At 39.2% G+C, this 14,088-nt stretch overlaps 1 protein-coding gene across 28 annotated transcripts in view; it reads right to left on the bottom strand.

Annotated features, from left to right (window-relative positions):
* Positions 1 to 13,752, bottom strand: part of Kdm6a (lysine demethylase 6A) — a 140,613-nt gene extending 126,861 nt beyond the window's left edge. For 12 of the 28 annotated variants that reach the window (XM_087902976.1, XM_087902982.1, XM_087902984.1 and 9 more), the window contains exons 1-2: positions 13,200 to 13,751; positions 12,923 to 12,986 (exon numbers count right to left, since the gene is read on the bottom strand). In XM_087902976.1, coding sequence (XP_087759102.1) covers positions 12,923 to 12,986; positions 13,200 to 13,357 — 222 coding nt within the window. In that variant the 5' untranslated portion in view covers positions 13,358 to 13,751. Of the gene's footprint in view, positions 1 to 11,883; positions 11,995 to 12,922; positions 12,987 to 13,199 lie in introns of all 28 variants that reach the window. The other 16 variants (XM_087902971.1, XM_087902973.1, XM_087902977.1 and 13 more) reach the window with 4 other exon arrangements.
* Positions 13,753 to 14,088: the final 336 nt, after the last annotated feature.

Here is a 14,088-nt window from a genome sequence, read left to right as displayed (position 1 = left end):
CCAAAAAGTAAGCAGCACCCCTCCATGGCCTCTACATGAGCTCCTGCATCCAGGTTCTTTCCTAGCTTCCCTCTGTGATGGACTGTTTGTTATCTGGGAGTGTACTATAAAATAAAATAAACTCTTTCCTTCCTAAGCTGCTTTTGGTTATGGTCTTTATCACAGAAATAGAAACCATAACTAAAACACACATGAAACAATAGCAGGCTTAAACTCTAAGTATAAATGATCTAGAGATACTAAGAGAGACAGGAAGAGTTAATTTATGTAAGTGTATAACAACATACACTATGAGCAAAAAATTACTTCCAGTATGACAACATGAGTAAGTTGAAAGAAAAAGAAAAATGAAAAAATATATAGCAGAGTGGAGAGTGTAGCACAGTGGCAGAGTGCTTGCCTAACATATGCAAAGCCCTGAGTTCTACTTTCAATACACAAAAAGGAAAAAAAAAATACTATGTAAACATTAAATACTTTAAAAGGCAAAAGTGCCTATGGTAAGAGAAAGTACACAACAGAGCAGGGAAAATCAATAAAACAAAGGGAGACATTAAATAATGACAAAAGTATTAACACACCAAAAGACATGGGTATAAATGTAATGACAGAACCTCAAAGTACAGGAAGCAAACACAAATTCGTATCTGCAGATGAAGACAGGCAAAACCACACACTAAACAATTCACAGAAATACTGGACAGCAAACTGGCAAGGACAGAGAACTAAACACAATCAACCAACATCATCTATCATGTTGGTTTACAGAGTAAGAGAAAAATACATATTCAAGCACCCAGGAATATTCACAGACAGAAAACAAAATATGTCCCAAATCATAAAACAAAAAACAACAATTAAAAAATTAGACACAGTAAAACCTTCTGACCACAATGGAAGCAAGCTAAAAAAAAAAAAAAGCAAGAAAAATCTCCAAATATTCATAACCTAAACAAGTTGTTAATACTCCAAAGCTAAAAGAGATTTGAACTCTCAGGAGGAATTTAAAAAAAAAATCATAAAACTAATGAAAACTTACAGAATATATGAGTGAGGCACAGCTAAAGTAATGCTGAAAGGTAATGTGCTAACACTATACCATCTAACAAAATAATCTAAATTCCTCACTTAAGACTGGTATTATTTATAAAGTAATAAAAAATTATTAGGAAAAAAATAATAAAATAAAAAAAAGAAACTAGAAACAAGTCAGTAGTGTATGTCTTAATCTCAGTCAGCCTAGTCCATATAGTGAATTCCAGGCCAATCAACTGTCTCAATAAATAAATAAATAAAAATAAAAGCAAGAAAAAAAATCTTTTATCTTTTATCTTTTAGAGAGATAAAAGACCCAGAAATGTTTTTTCATGTTACAAATAAAACTCGGGATCATTACACATATCAAATAGCCATTGAAAGCGGAATTAAAAAAAAAAAGACAGAAGGAAGAATTCTATGTTCCTATATAACAAACTCAGTAATTTAGAAAAAGTAAACCAATTCCCTCCAAAGTACAAATTACCAAAATTCAGCAAACATGGCAAAGTCAGAGAAGCATTAAAGATGAATTCTTAATAAAAGCTTCAAAAAGAGCTTACCCATTTCACCATTTTTTTATTCAGAAATAAAAACATTTCCCAACTCCTTTTCTGAAGGCAAGCAGTAAACGATAGCAAAGCTAGACAAATGCTATCTATACACCAAACAACAAACCAAAATGTACTCAAATACAGAAATTCAGCCTCCTCATAATCACAGACACAAAATTCAACAAAAAAATTAGCAAATGCAACTCAACAAGGTACAAATGAAGTATACATGAAGACCAACTAAGTTTTACTCTGGGTATGTAAAGCTGGTTTAACATTTATCACACATCAACAGACTAAAGAAAAAAATGGTAAAAATCACATCAAATGACCCACTTGTGGAAAAAAAGGCATTTGACAAAATCCAATTTTCATGAGAAAAACTCCTAAACAGTTAAAAAGCAGCTAGGTAAAGGAGAATGGATACAGGAACATTCTCAACTGTATAAATGCCATCTTCTGAAAAACGTAGCATGAGCTGATTTTTTTTTTTTTAAATACAGGCTCAGGAGGTAAAGGTTTCTGTCACCAAGTCTGACAACCTGAGTTGGATCCCCAGGATCCACATCATAGAAAGGAGAATCAACTCCCACAAACCATGCACTGATCTGCACACATGTGCCCACACACAATCATACAGAATAAATGTAATCTTACAGAGATTTTTTTAGCTCTATCATATATTTTACAACAAATAACTGAATGTTTTCCCTCTATCTTCAGGAATAAGGAAAAGATGTCCACTGTCTCTATTCTTATTCAACACAGTACCTACTAGAAATGCTAGCCACTGCACTGAGACAAGAGTAATAAAAGACATAAAGGTTGGAAAAGAAAAAATTAAAACTTAAAGCAGGTAACATGAATCTCTACTTAGAATATCACATAAGGAATCTTTAATAATAATAAAACTTCCTAGAATAAATGTGTGATCAAGGTTACCATATAAAAATATACATACATACATACATACATACATACATACATACATACATACATACTGGGCTGGGGAGATGGCTCAGTTGGTAAAAAAGGGTCTGCCATGCAAGTATGAGGACATGAGGTTCAGATCCCCAACATTCACATAAAAACAGGCACAACTGACCAACCAGTCTAGACAAACCCATAAGCTCCAGTTTAAGTAAAAGAATGTCTCAGAAACTGAAGTAAAGATATCTTGACAACAACCTCTGTCCTCAAGTGTCTGCATGAGTAGGCACATAAACGCACAAAATACAAAACAAATAATTTAATACACCACAGGGATGAGGGGTATGACTCAGTGATAGAGCAATTATCTACCATGCAATGAGGTTCTAGGTTTAGTGTTCAGCCATGAAAATTAAAAAAAAAAAAATTCAATCTTAGGCTCTCCTACAAGATCAACAAGTTATCTCCGACCTCCACATATACACTGTGACACATGTGTGCAGGCACACAAACATAATACAAACACACACATTATTTAGATCTACCATCTGCTTCACAGTTGGAATAAGTGTAAATTGTGATCTACAATGACAATTTATACTTGTTTCAAAGGAAATGAAACACTTAGGTATAAATTTAACAAATATTCACAGAATAATTCACAAAAAACCTAATTAAATAAAAAAGTGCTTCAAACTTGGGTACTGAAAGACAGCAAAGTAATTCTATGATATATAATTACTGTAACTCATATCAACTTTTTAAAAATAATTTTTAGTCCCTTAGGCCACATATGTGAAGATGATAAGACAACTTTCAAGAGTTTTTTCTTTCCTTCTACCATGTGGATCTAACTTAGATCACCAGACTTGGTAGCAAGCAATGAACTAATTCATAGGCCCACAAGCTTACTTTTAAATGAATACAGAATAAATGATAATAACTACAATATTTAATATTAAGGCTTAGATTTAGCTATTATAGTCATACTAATAGAAGAACAGATCTACAAATAAATGAAACAAAATACAGCACCCAAAAGAAATAAGACTCTAGAATTATGTCTAATTTTTGACAGATACAAAGCAATTAGATGGAAAATATCACCTTTTTAGAAAATAGGGGTGGAGTAATTAAACATATTACAACAAAAATAATATCAACTTCAACCTAAACCTCACATCTTGTTCAAATATAAACACATGAAAAAGTACATTTACCACAAACTTTAGAGCTCAGGCTCAGTGGAGAGAAGCACTTATTGACAAGTATGAGAAGCTGAGTTCTGGTCTGCAATAACCACACAAAAGCCACACATGGCGGTACATACTTGTCACCCTCAGTGATAGGGGATGGGATGAAAACTGCTGGGACTTGCTGGGCACTCAGCCAGCCTAAAGGGAAACAAACAAGTACTCTAGATATATTAAAAAATCCTTTCTCAAGAGTACAGTAAGGTACAAAGTAACAGAGGATGACACCCTTTATCTTCTAGCCTCTGCAAGTACATACACAAGCACATATACCCATACAAGCAAATCTGAGCACACATACCACACACACAAACACACATACACACACACATACACACACACACACACACACACACACACACACACACAAAACTCTGAACAATAAAAAGCATTTTTTTAAAAAAAGGTCTTCAGGACCTATAAAAAATTTAAAGATCAGCCAGGTGGTGGTGGTGGCAGATGCCTTTAATCCCAGCACTAGGGAGACAGAGACAGGTCTGTTTCTGTGAGTTCAAGGCCAGCCTGGTCTACAGAGCCAGTTCCAGGACAGGCTCCAAAGTTACAGAGAAACCCTGTCACGAAAAACAAAAACAAACAAACAAAAAATTAAAGATCCATGGAATAGAGTCAATGAGATACCTCAGCAGGTGAAGGCACTTTCCAGTAAAGTGTTAGTCCCAGAACCCAGAAGGTGGAAGGAAAGAACCAATTCCCACCAGTTGTCCTCTGACCTCCACATTATGCCGTGCACAAACACATTGCACACACACCATAAATATGCAAATGAGTAAAATTTTCAATAGAATATGTCTAGAAAATTGATATCTCTTTTTATTGAGTTGTTCTGTTTTGTTTGACACAGGGTTTCTCTGTGTAGCTTTGGCTGTCCTGGACCTCAGATCTGCCTGCCTCTGCCTCGTGAGTGCTGGAATTAAAGGCATGTGCTACCACTGCCCAGCCGAAAATTGGTAACTCTTGCTCTGTTTTAAAAAACTTTAAACATTCAAAGCAAAGCAACTGGGCAGCAGAAATACTGCTTCTTGGTAGAGTTAAGCAGCGGGCATACACCTTGGTAGATCCAAACCAAGGAATGGTGCAGATTTCACATAAGAGATTTATTGGGGGTGAGTGGAGTGAAAGACAAGGACATAAGAGAGACAGAGCGAGAGCGAGAGCGAGAGCGAGAGAACAGTCTGTGATGGAAGGAACCTTTTGAAGGGCATTTGACCACTCACTGTGATGACATAGCTGCAGGAGATGAGTTATAGTGGCTGCATTTAAGCCACTCAAGGCAGGCTGGGAAGAACTTGATTCCTAATACTTCTAAGAGTCAAAATACAAAGAACCCTCAGGCTGAGGGCACTAGCCCAGCCAGATATAGAATGCTTGCCCAGTATACACCAGTGTCTAACATTTTATTGCCAGCATTAGCAAAAGAAACTTAAACAGCTCAAAGACAAACAGTAAAAAGAAAACAACCCAAGGCAAAAACAGGGAAAACAGAACAGAAGGAGGGAGAACATGAGCGCAAGGAAGTCAGAACAGTGAGGGGTGCGCCCACCCACTGAGATGGTGGGACAGATCTAATGGAAGCTCAACAAGGCCAGCTGGACTGGGACTGATGGAGCATGTGACCAAACCGGACTCTCTGAATGTGGCTGTCAATGAGGGATGACTGAGAAGCCAAGGACAATGGCACTGGGTTTTGATTCCACTGCATGGACTGTCCTTGTGGGAGCCTGATTTGTTTGGATGCTCACCTTCCTGGACCTGGATGGAGGGGAGAGGACCTTGGACTTCCCAAGGGGCAGGGAACCCTGACTGCTCTTAGGACTGGAGAAGGAGGGAGAGGGGGAATGGGGGAAGTGGGAGGGAAATGGCAGGTGGGGAGGAGGTGGAAATTTTTAATAAATAAATAAATACATACATACATACATACAAAATATCACTAAAAAAATAGCCAATAAGAAGTCAGAGCTAATGGCCAAGCAGTGTTTTAATTAATACAGTTTCTGTGTGGTTATTTCGGGTGTAAGCTAACCAGGAGGCCAGGACAAACAAGGTGCTTTCTCCTTGTAACAAATTGTATATCTTAATGTAAAAATATTGAATATCTAATTGGTAACGTGTTTGTTATAGTAAATAATCATATATAAATATATCCATAATAAATAATAACAAATGTAAAAAAAAAAACGGGAAAACAGGTGAATAAATATTCCACCAAAAAAAGACACACAGATAAAAAATAACATGATAGATGTTGCCAGGTGTGGTGGGACACAACTGTAATACCAGCAAAAGTGGCTGGGGCAAGAAGATTACTGCATGATCTCAAAACAGCCTGTACATAGTAAAACGCTATGAGAAAAGGGGATGGGAGGTGGAATGGGACACAACATTGGAGAAAAGGCTTGGCAGTGTGTTAAATCTTCCAGAGGATCTGAGCTTGGTTTCCAGTATCCACATGGTAGCTCACAACCATCTGTAACTCCAGAGGATACAATACCCCCTTTCTAACCTCTGAGGGCATTGCATGCACATAGTAGTACACAGAAATACAAACAGCCATACACATAAAATAAAAATAAATATATTTTAAAACACATGCAACTACCAGCAACTGTACTGAGAGGCAAAACAAGGCAGATCTCAGTGTTTTGAGGCCAGCAAGAGCTGTTATACAGAGAAACCCTGTCTTTAAAAAAAAAAAAAAACAGGGGGAGGGGAGAGTCTAAAGAAATGAGCCGGGAAAAACGGCTCAGTAGTTAAGAGAGTTATATGGCTCTTGCAGAGGAACCAGGTTCAATTTCCAGTTCCTACATCAGACAATTCACAACTACTGTTAACTCCAGCTCCAGCAGATCTGACACCCTCTTGTGGTCTTCAGGGACACTGAATTCATGTACACAAACCCATACACAGACACGTATGCACATAATTAAAAAATAAAAATAAGGGACTCTAGAGACAGTCTTTGAGAGTACTTGTTGCTCTTGAAGAGGACCCAGCACCCACCTGGCAACTCAAAACCATTTGTTAACTCCAGTTCCAGAGGAATCAATGTCTCTTCTGATCTCCATAGGCACACACATGGTGCACATACATACTCATACACGTAAAATAAAAAATTTAAACCTAAAAAAATAACTTTTTTAAAATTTTTTTCAAAGTGAGAAGGGCTGGAGAGTTTGTTCAGTGGTTAAAAGGACATGTTACTACTCTTGCAGGGGATCCAATGCCCTCTTCTGACCTCTGAAGATACCAGGAATACACATGGTACACATACAAACATACATACATACATACATACATACAGAGAAAATACTTGTACATAAAAATCTAAAAAAAAATTACATGAGAGAAAGGAACTCTATAAAGTAAAAAGTTCAAAATCCTTCTCCCTAGCTGTGTTCTGCACTCCATAATAGTGATTACTTAACTATTTTGTGATTACCCTTCCAAAACTGTCAAAGATCTTTATCTTTTGAACTGGCAGACAAACTCTCTGAAGAACCCAGGGAGGGCTGGAGATGGCTCAGAAGTTAAGAGCACTGGCTGTTCATTCCCAGTACCCACAAGGTGGCTCACAATCATCTGTAATGAAATCTGGTGCCCTCTTCTGGCGTGCAGGTATACATGCAGACAGAACACTGTATATGTAATAAGTCTTTTTTAAAAAAAAAAACACATAGGAAAGTATATATTAGAATTAAAAAGAAAGATCATGAGGTACATAACACATAGATCATCCTTTGAAGAGCTGAAAAAGCCAAAATCTGAATTTTAGATTATTTTTGTAAACAAAATTAAAAAGCAACTTGTTACTATCTAAATTGAGAATTAGTAAGGATCTCCAAAGAAAAAATTCCCATAGTTTTTAGGAGCTTTGTAATCTGTTAAACCGACCTTTCTTACAAATGTTCAGAGTACTGGACACTATGCTTTCTGCCGCTGTTATTCATGGGCCAGTAAGCCTTATACTAATCCCACCCCACTCAAGGAGTTTCAAGTTTAACATAATGATATCCACATCACCTTCATATTTCCTAGACTGAGCACTTGAACTTGGTGTGCATTCAAATATTTCTGTCATAACTTATAAACCAATATAGAAAGCAGATGCAATTATATGTTGTTTCAGTATGAATACATGACTATTGATCATGCTGTCATTAAGTAAACTCCATTAATTAGTCTGTAAATAACTACATGAAAGCCCTAAATAGACCAACCATCATTTCAATTCTTGGACAAGTGGTAGGTAGGGTTTTTTTGGTGTTTTTTAAAAAAATAAATAAATAAAAAATAAATAAATTAGCTCCCTGGATACCACATTTCAAAAATACTAATAATGTAGTGTTATCAGTCATTAACATCAATTTCAAAGAAATCAAAACATCACTGCGTTTCAAAGCAAAAATGAACAAAAACCCCTTTCAAATATGCAGAACATTGGTAATATATATGCAAAACTAAATGTTACAAGATCTAAATCAGAAAAACAATGCAGCCTGAAAAGCAATAAACCTTAAGTGTAAATATGTTTCTGTTACTCAAATAACAAAAATTTATCTATGAAGCAGTTTTAACAACCTATATTATGCAAAAGGGAGTCAAATGTTGTCTTTTGTATCTGAGCCTACAGAAAATCTATTCAATGAAAAAAATCAGAAATTTAAAATTACCAGTTTAGAGCCAAGAATTCTTATGGCTCACTCTTAGAAATCCCAGTAGTAAGGAGGCTGAAGCAGGAACACTATTACCTAGTGGCCACCTGGGGCTAGAGTTAAGAACCTGTCTCAGATAAACAAAGAAACAAAACAAGAGTCTACATATGTACTGCTGCAACTCTATTCTGTGACAGACATGTGAACATGTTCTGTAATCTCTTACTATAATTTTGTTTCAGGGAACACAGCAAAAATCTTAGCGAATATGTAGTAATTGCATAAAACTTTGTCCAAGCAATTTTGACTATGAGTGTTTAGAAGATAATTTTCCAAACTGGAAAACAAGTTTAAAAATCCATCAAATTAAAAATCTAATTTTCAAGCACAAGGCATATTTATTTATTTTGTGTGTGTGGGGGGGATGAATCAGTTCTCTCTCCCTCCTCATTGTAGTTCAAAAGGATCAAACTTAAGTCCTCAGGCTTGGCAACAAGTGCCTTTTCCTGATGAGTCATCTTGCCAGCCCTCGCGATACTATTTCTATAACTACTTTTTCCAACTAAAACACTATTTCTATAACTACTTTTTCCAACTAAAACACTAAAGTTCTTTAGCACTGAAAATGAATATTCTCTTTAAGTCCTTACAAAAATAAAGTACATAAACATTTGTTTTCACACATCACCAATAATCCAATATTATAAAATAAGATACCTCTAAAACTTACCTAATAATAAATCCTCACATATGCAAAACCAGGTTTAGGAAAATATATGCTTCAGTAGATCTTAAAACTTATTCATTACCCACCCCCAAAAATAAAAATATCAAGTATTTTAATATCACTTTAAGAATACATTTTTAATTTTTCAAATGATGAACAATTTATAATTCCTAAGTATTCTATAAAATCTTTCTATTAAAATAGCTATCAAAAAGAAATCCAACCAGAATATTTAAGACAAACTTTAACAATAAGATTGTTTAAAATAAACAACTATAGGGCCTGGGATATGGCTCAGTCAATAATCACTTACTGCCAAGTCTGACCAGCTGGGTTCAATCCCAGTGACATAGGAAAGACTAGAACAAGGAGTCCTGACTTTTCACTGGTACTTGCTAGTGTGCCTGCTCCAGCCTGCATGCAATGCTCTCTCTCCCTGTCTCTCCCTCCTTGTCTCTCATGGGCACACAAACACATACACGCGGTTAAGAGCACTGACTGCTCTTATAGAGGATCCAGGTTCAATTCCAAGGGCCCACATAGTGATTCACAACTGCCAGTTCTAAGAGATCAGAAGCTTTCTGGCCTCACCAGTCACCACCCAAGTGGTACACAGACATACATGCAGGCAAAACACCCACAGACATGAATAAGTAATAATAATGAATAATTAAGTTATCCAAAAATTAAGGTTCAGCATTAAAGAGAAAATTTAAAGATCATGCTATATTACAAGAATTTTAAAGCAAGCTCTAGTTCCTTACAGCCTTATTTAAGGTATTACTACAAAAATACTTTATTAAATTTTTTAAATACAAAACACCATACTATAAATAAAAAACAATCCTGCAAAGAAAACTTCTTTCAATGACTCTTGCATAATGGGATCTTACAAAAGAATGCAGGAGAAATCACCTGAAATATAGCAGCCTCACACAGGAAAAAGTAATAAATAAATTTGCGAACAAATAAAAAATACTTATGCAATGGTTTTAGTTTTTCAAAACTTTTTAGACTTCTGTTTATAAATGTGCACTTTAAAATTTTAAGGATGCAATAAAAACACAAGGGGAATACTTTTTTCTCAAGACAAGTAGAAATGACTAAATTTCCACAAGAAATTTAGTAAAATACATTTTGGAACAGACAAAATTTTTCTGGGAATAATGCAACAAAATTCATAGCTAAAAAAGGAATTCTGATAATTATTCAATTTATTATGTGTTCAGTTAAACTGCCTGAACACACCCAAAACACACAGTAGAGAAAAGTCAACATTTTTTTAAAGAGTTACATAGGAAATAATTCTAAAACCAACATAATTCAACATTCCACTCCCCAAACCTCACATCCAAAAATACAGATTCTCAGGAAACTTAAAGGATGGATAAAACTAAATAACTCAATATTCCTTTCCAAGGACTCTAGTTCACTCATTCTACGCAGAATCCAATTCAAACAGAAGAAAAGTCACATTTTATGAAGCATAAATTTATATATATTATACATTTTATAAATATGTTCTAGCTAATAAGGACACAACTAAGATCCATGAAAGCGTTCAAAATAAGTAATATAGAATATTTTAGCATGAAGGCTGTTGGGTCCTGATCTAAGTATCTAGGACCCTAAGGAGCACTTAGCCCAAACCAATGAAGATTTTTTTTTAGCTCAATGTACTACTCAGTTTATCAAACTACCCGACACGTATTAAGTCATAATTCTTCCCCAAAACAAAATGAAGCTTCACAAATTTTTCATGTTTAAAATGTTACTGTATTCAAATACCAAAAAATGAATAATGCACATTTAGAAAATTTTGAAAATGCTCAATTTTTAAAATGTTAACTGTAGGTTTCACTCACTATTACAATATAATATCCAATGTTAGGCACCACCTGCTGTGATTCTGATTACAAGCATTTAAGATATGAAATTATGAACTAGTACTTTACATGTGTACATAAAACAGATTCCACTTATTTCTTCATCACCATAACCAAAAGCAATAAATTTAATCAAACTTTCAAAATGAATTCTTCCTGCTAGCAACTTTCCTAACGCAATGTAGACTAGCAATGTTCAATCCAAAATAAAATGGGCCTTCAATCTGAACACTTAATTAACTTTGGAATGACAACTTCACGGAAATCTAGTCTTTGTACATAAAAATCTTTCAAGTAGGTTGGGGTAATCTTAAAAGCCAAAGATCAACAACTATTGATGTTTATACCATTTGAAAACTAGTCTGTACATTTTTCCAGCGACAATTATAATGAAGCAAATTAATACCCATATTGTCGAAGTTTAATTCAAATGCTCTTACCGCTCAAAGAAACTGGACTTACTGAAAAGGATTATGTGTGTTCTGTTTTCTGGTCACTGCCTACACTCAAAACTTCTTATATTTAGATACCTGTAACCAGATAAAAAGCAACTAATGTCGCTAAACCAAAATACAGGCAAAAAAAATAATAATAATAATGATTAAAATAATCAACTTTTTAAAATGGTGCTAGGCTTTAGTCTTCTTTCTTAAACTTCTCACTCGCAACAATAGAGCTAAGTGTCAAACGCAAACCTACACTACAGCCAAAGAGAAAAATGTCTAACGAATGCAACAGCTTGCATACACACAACAACTTTCAGGGTCCAAATGAACAAGAAAGCCTCCCAATACCATTCAAAGCACACTTCGGTCAGGAAATACAAACCGCAGCCGACAGAACAGACTCCAGCCTTTGTTCAATAGCTTGCTTCCGATGGGTAACCAAATGTGCTACAGGTTGATCGGCATTACCAGGCTGACGCATGCTGTTTCCAAGCTAGAGAAGGGTACAAAAAATCTACATGCAAATAACCTATGACAATTTATTTTCAACCACTGAGCTACACACTCCAAGAGAGAGGCCTGTACTTCAATACTATTTATTTCCATGTTTACCTCTCCTCCCTACCCAAACCCCCCCCCCACTCCTTTCACTTTCTCCTCCCACCCTGTCCCGCCATCTTGGGCCGAGAGAAGCAGCCATTACTTAACTAAATGACAGTACCAACAACTTTCCACACAAATAAACAGAGACTACACCCCGAATCCTCGCCAACAGCCCCTGGCAGACAAACTGGAAACGAAGGTCCAGAAAACGCACTCGCATATAACTGTGGTAGATCTATAGCAGAGAGACCCAAAAAGTAAACAAGTCACCTAACTTCAGGTAAAGCACATAAGCAATCGAGATACATGTCACCAACCCAATGCAAAGTCTTCACCGACCTAAACTACGGACAACTTCCCCCTGCAGGCGGCAGAGACAAGAAGCCGTCCCAAAACATTCGGTTATCAGCAGACATCACGAACAGCCTAAAGGAAGCCGAAAAACCCGAGAAGGTAACTAATGAGGAAGCCAAGGCAATCTGCCCCGTTCGGGATCTCAGACCCTGCAGAGGCACCCCGGGGATCAACGGCCTAGCTCCCCAGGGCACTAACATCGGAAGCAATTTGGTCGCCGCACATGAGCTCGGCCCAAAATGCGCTGCTGCCTCTGTTGCTCTGGCTCCGAGAGAAGTGATCTCTCAAGAGAGCAGCGAGGCGCCAGGGGGTGCGGGGAGCGCGGGGGCAGTCAATAGTTGTCCGCAAGCCCCTCGGTTGTCGTCCGAGGCCACAATGAGTGGTGGCCCCCGGTGCGGGACCCCGGGAGAGCGCGCCTCTGACCCGAGGGACCGTGTCCGCGCTCCGGCCCGCAGCAGCCTTACCTTGCCCAGGAGGGCCTTCATCCTGGCGCCATCTTCATGAAACCTCACGAACCCGAAGAGGCGGCTGCCGAGAAAGACACACGCGGCTCGTTAGTGCTCTCGCAACGCCGCCGACCGGTCCCTGCCGGAGCCCGAGGCCCCGGCATCGGCGCGGTGCCCCGAGCGCCCAGCCGAGGTGCCCGCCCCACCGCCACCACAAGCGAGCCACGCTCCGGCCTCGGCGGAGAACGGCGCCTGCCTGTCCCGAGCTGCCCCGGCCGCTGCCCGCGCCCCGTACCTGTCCAGTCCGCCGAGCGTCTCCCTCTCGTCGCCTGTCAGGCTGGGGGACGCCTCTTCGCTCTCGCCGCTCGCTTTTCCCGCCGCCATTTTCTTTTCCTCATCACCGAAAGCGGCGGCGGCAGCGGCGGTAGCGAGCGACACTCCGCAGGATTTCATGGAAACGCAACGAATTCCCAACTCCAACGCCGACAGCCCCCCTCCCCTGGCCGGGGCCCGCAACGACGCCCCCAATCTCCGCACGGGACCAGCACACCAACTTTATCACCGCCTCCTCCGCCACGAAAGGCGGCGGCGGCGAAAAATCCCAAAGCGGTAGAGGCGAAGGCAGCTGCAGCAGGGGCTGTGGAGCCACTGGGTCGGTAGCGGCGACGGCTCGGCTGTAGGGTCACATCGCGGGAGCGGGAAGGGGACAGCCACAGGCAGGGACGACGGGAATGGCCGGAGCGAGCAGGGACCGGGAGCTCTGGGGGGGATTCGTAGGAGACACAAACTTCTCCGGCACCAGCACAAAGTTGTTGTAATTGTGTCACACAGCGAACCCCACGCCGCTGCCGTGACCCCCCCCTTTCCTGCCCGGCTTTTGCCGCCAATCCGAGCAGGCCCTTCGCCTCACGTGACCTTTGTTGACTCGCGTCAGCCGTGGCTCCACTTAACTTGCTAGCTGCTTTAGCCCGCCCACCGAGGCCGCCACAGACCCGGGAGCGGGGTGCTCGGCAGCTCTGCTCGGTGATTGGCTGAAGGGTCCGTCCGTCCTGAGAAGGGTTGTCACTGAGTGGGGGCAGCCGGCTAGGTTGTGCTTCTTAAATACGCGGGCGGGCAGAGAATGGAGGGTACGGGCCGAGTGGCTTCGGGAGCCCTGGCGACTGGGGGTGGGGGGGAAGGAGGGG

This window comes from Myodes glareolus, chromosome X (genome assembly GCF_982192425.1).
Source record: "Myodes glareolus chromosome X, mMyoGla1.1, whole genome shotgun sequence".
In the NCBI taxonomy this organism is placed as follows: domain Eukaryota; kingdom Metazoa; phylum Chordata; class Mammalia; order Rodentia; family Cricetidae; genus Myodes; species Myodes glareolus.
Note: the sequence above shows the minus strand (reverse complement) of the source record. Positions and strands in the feature narration are given on the sequence as shown.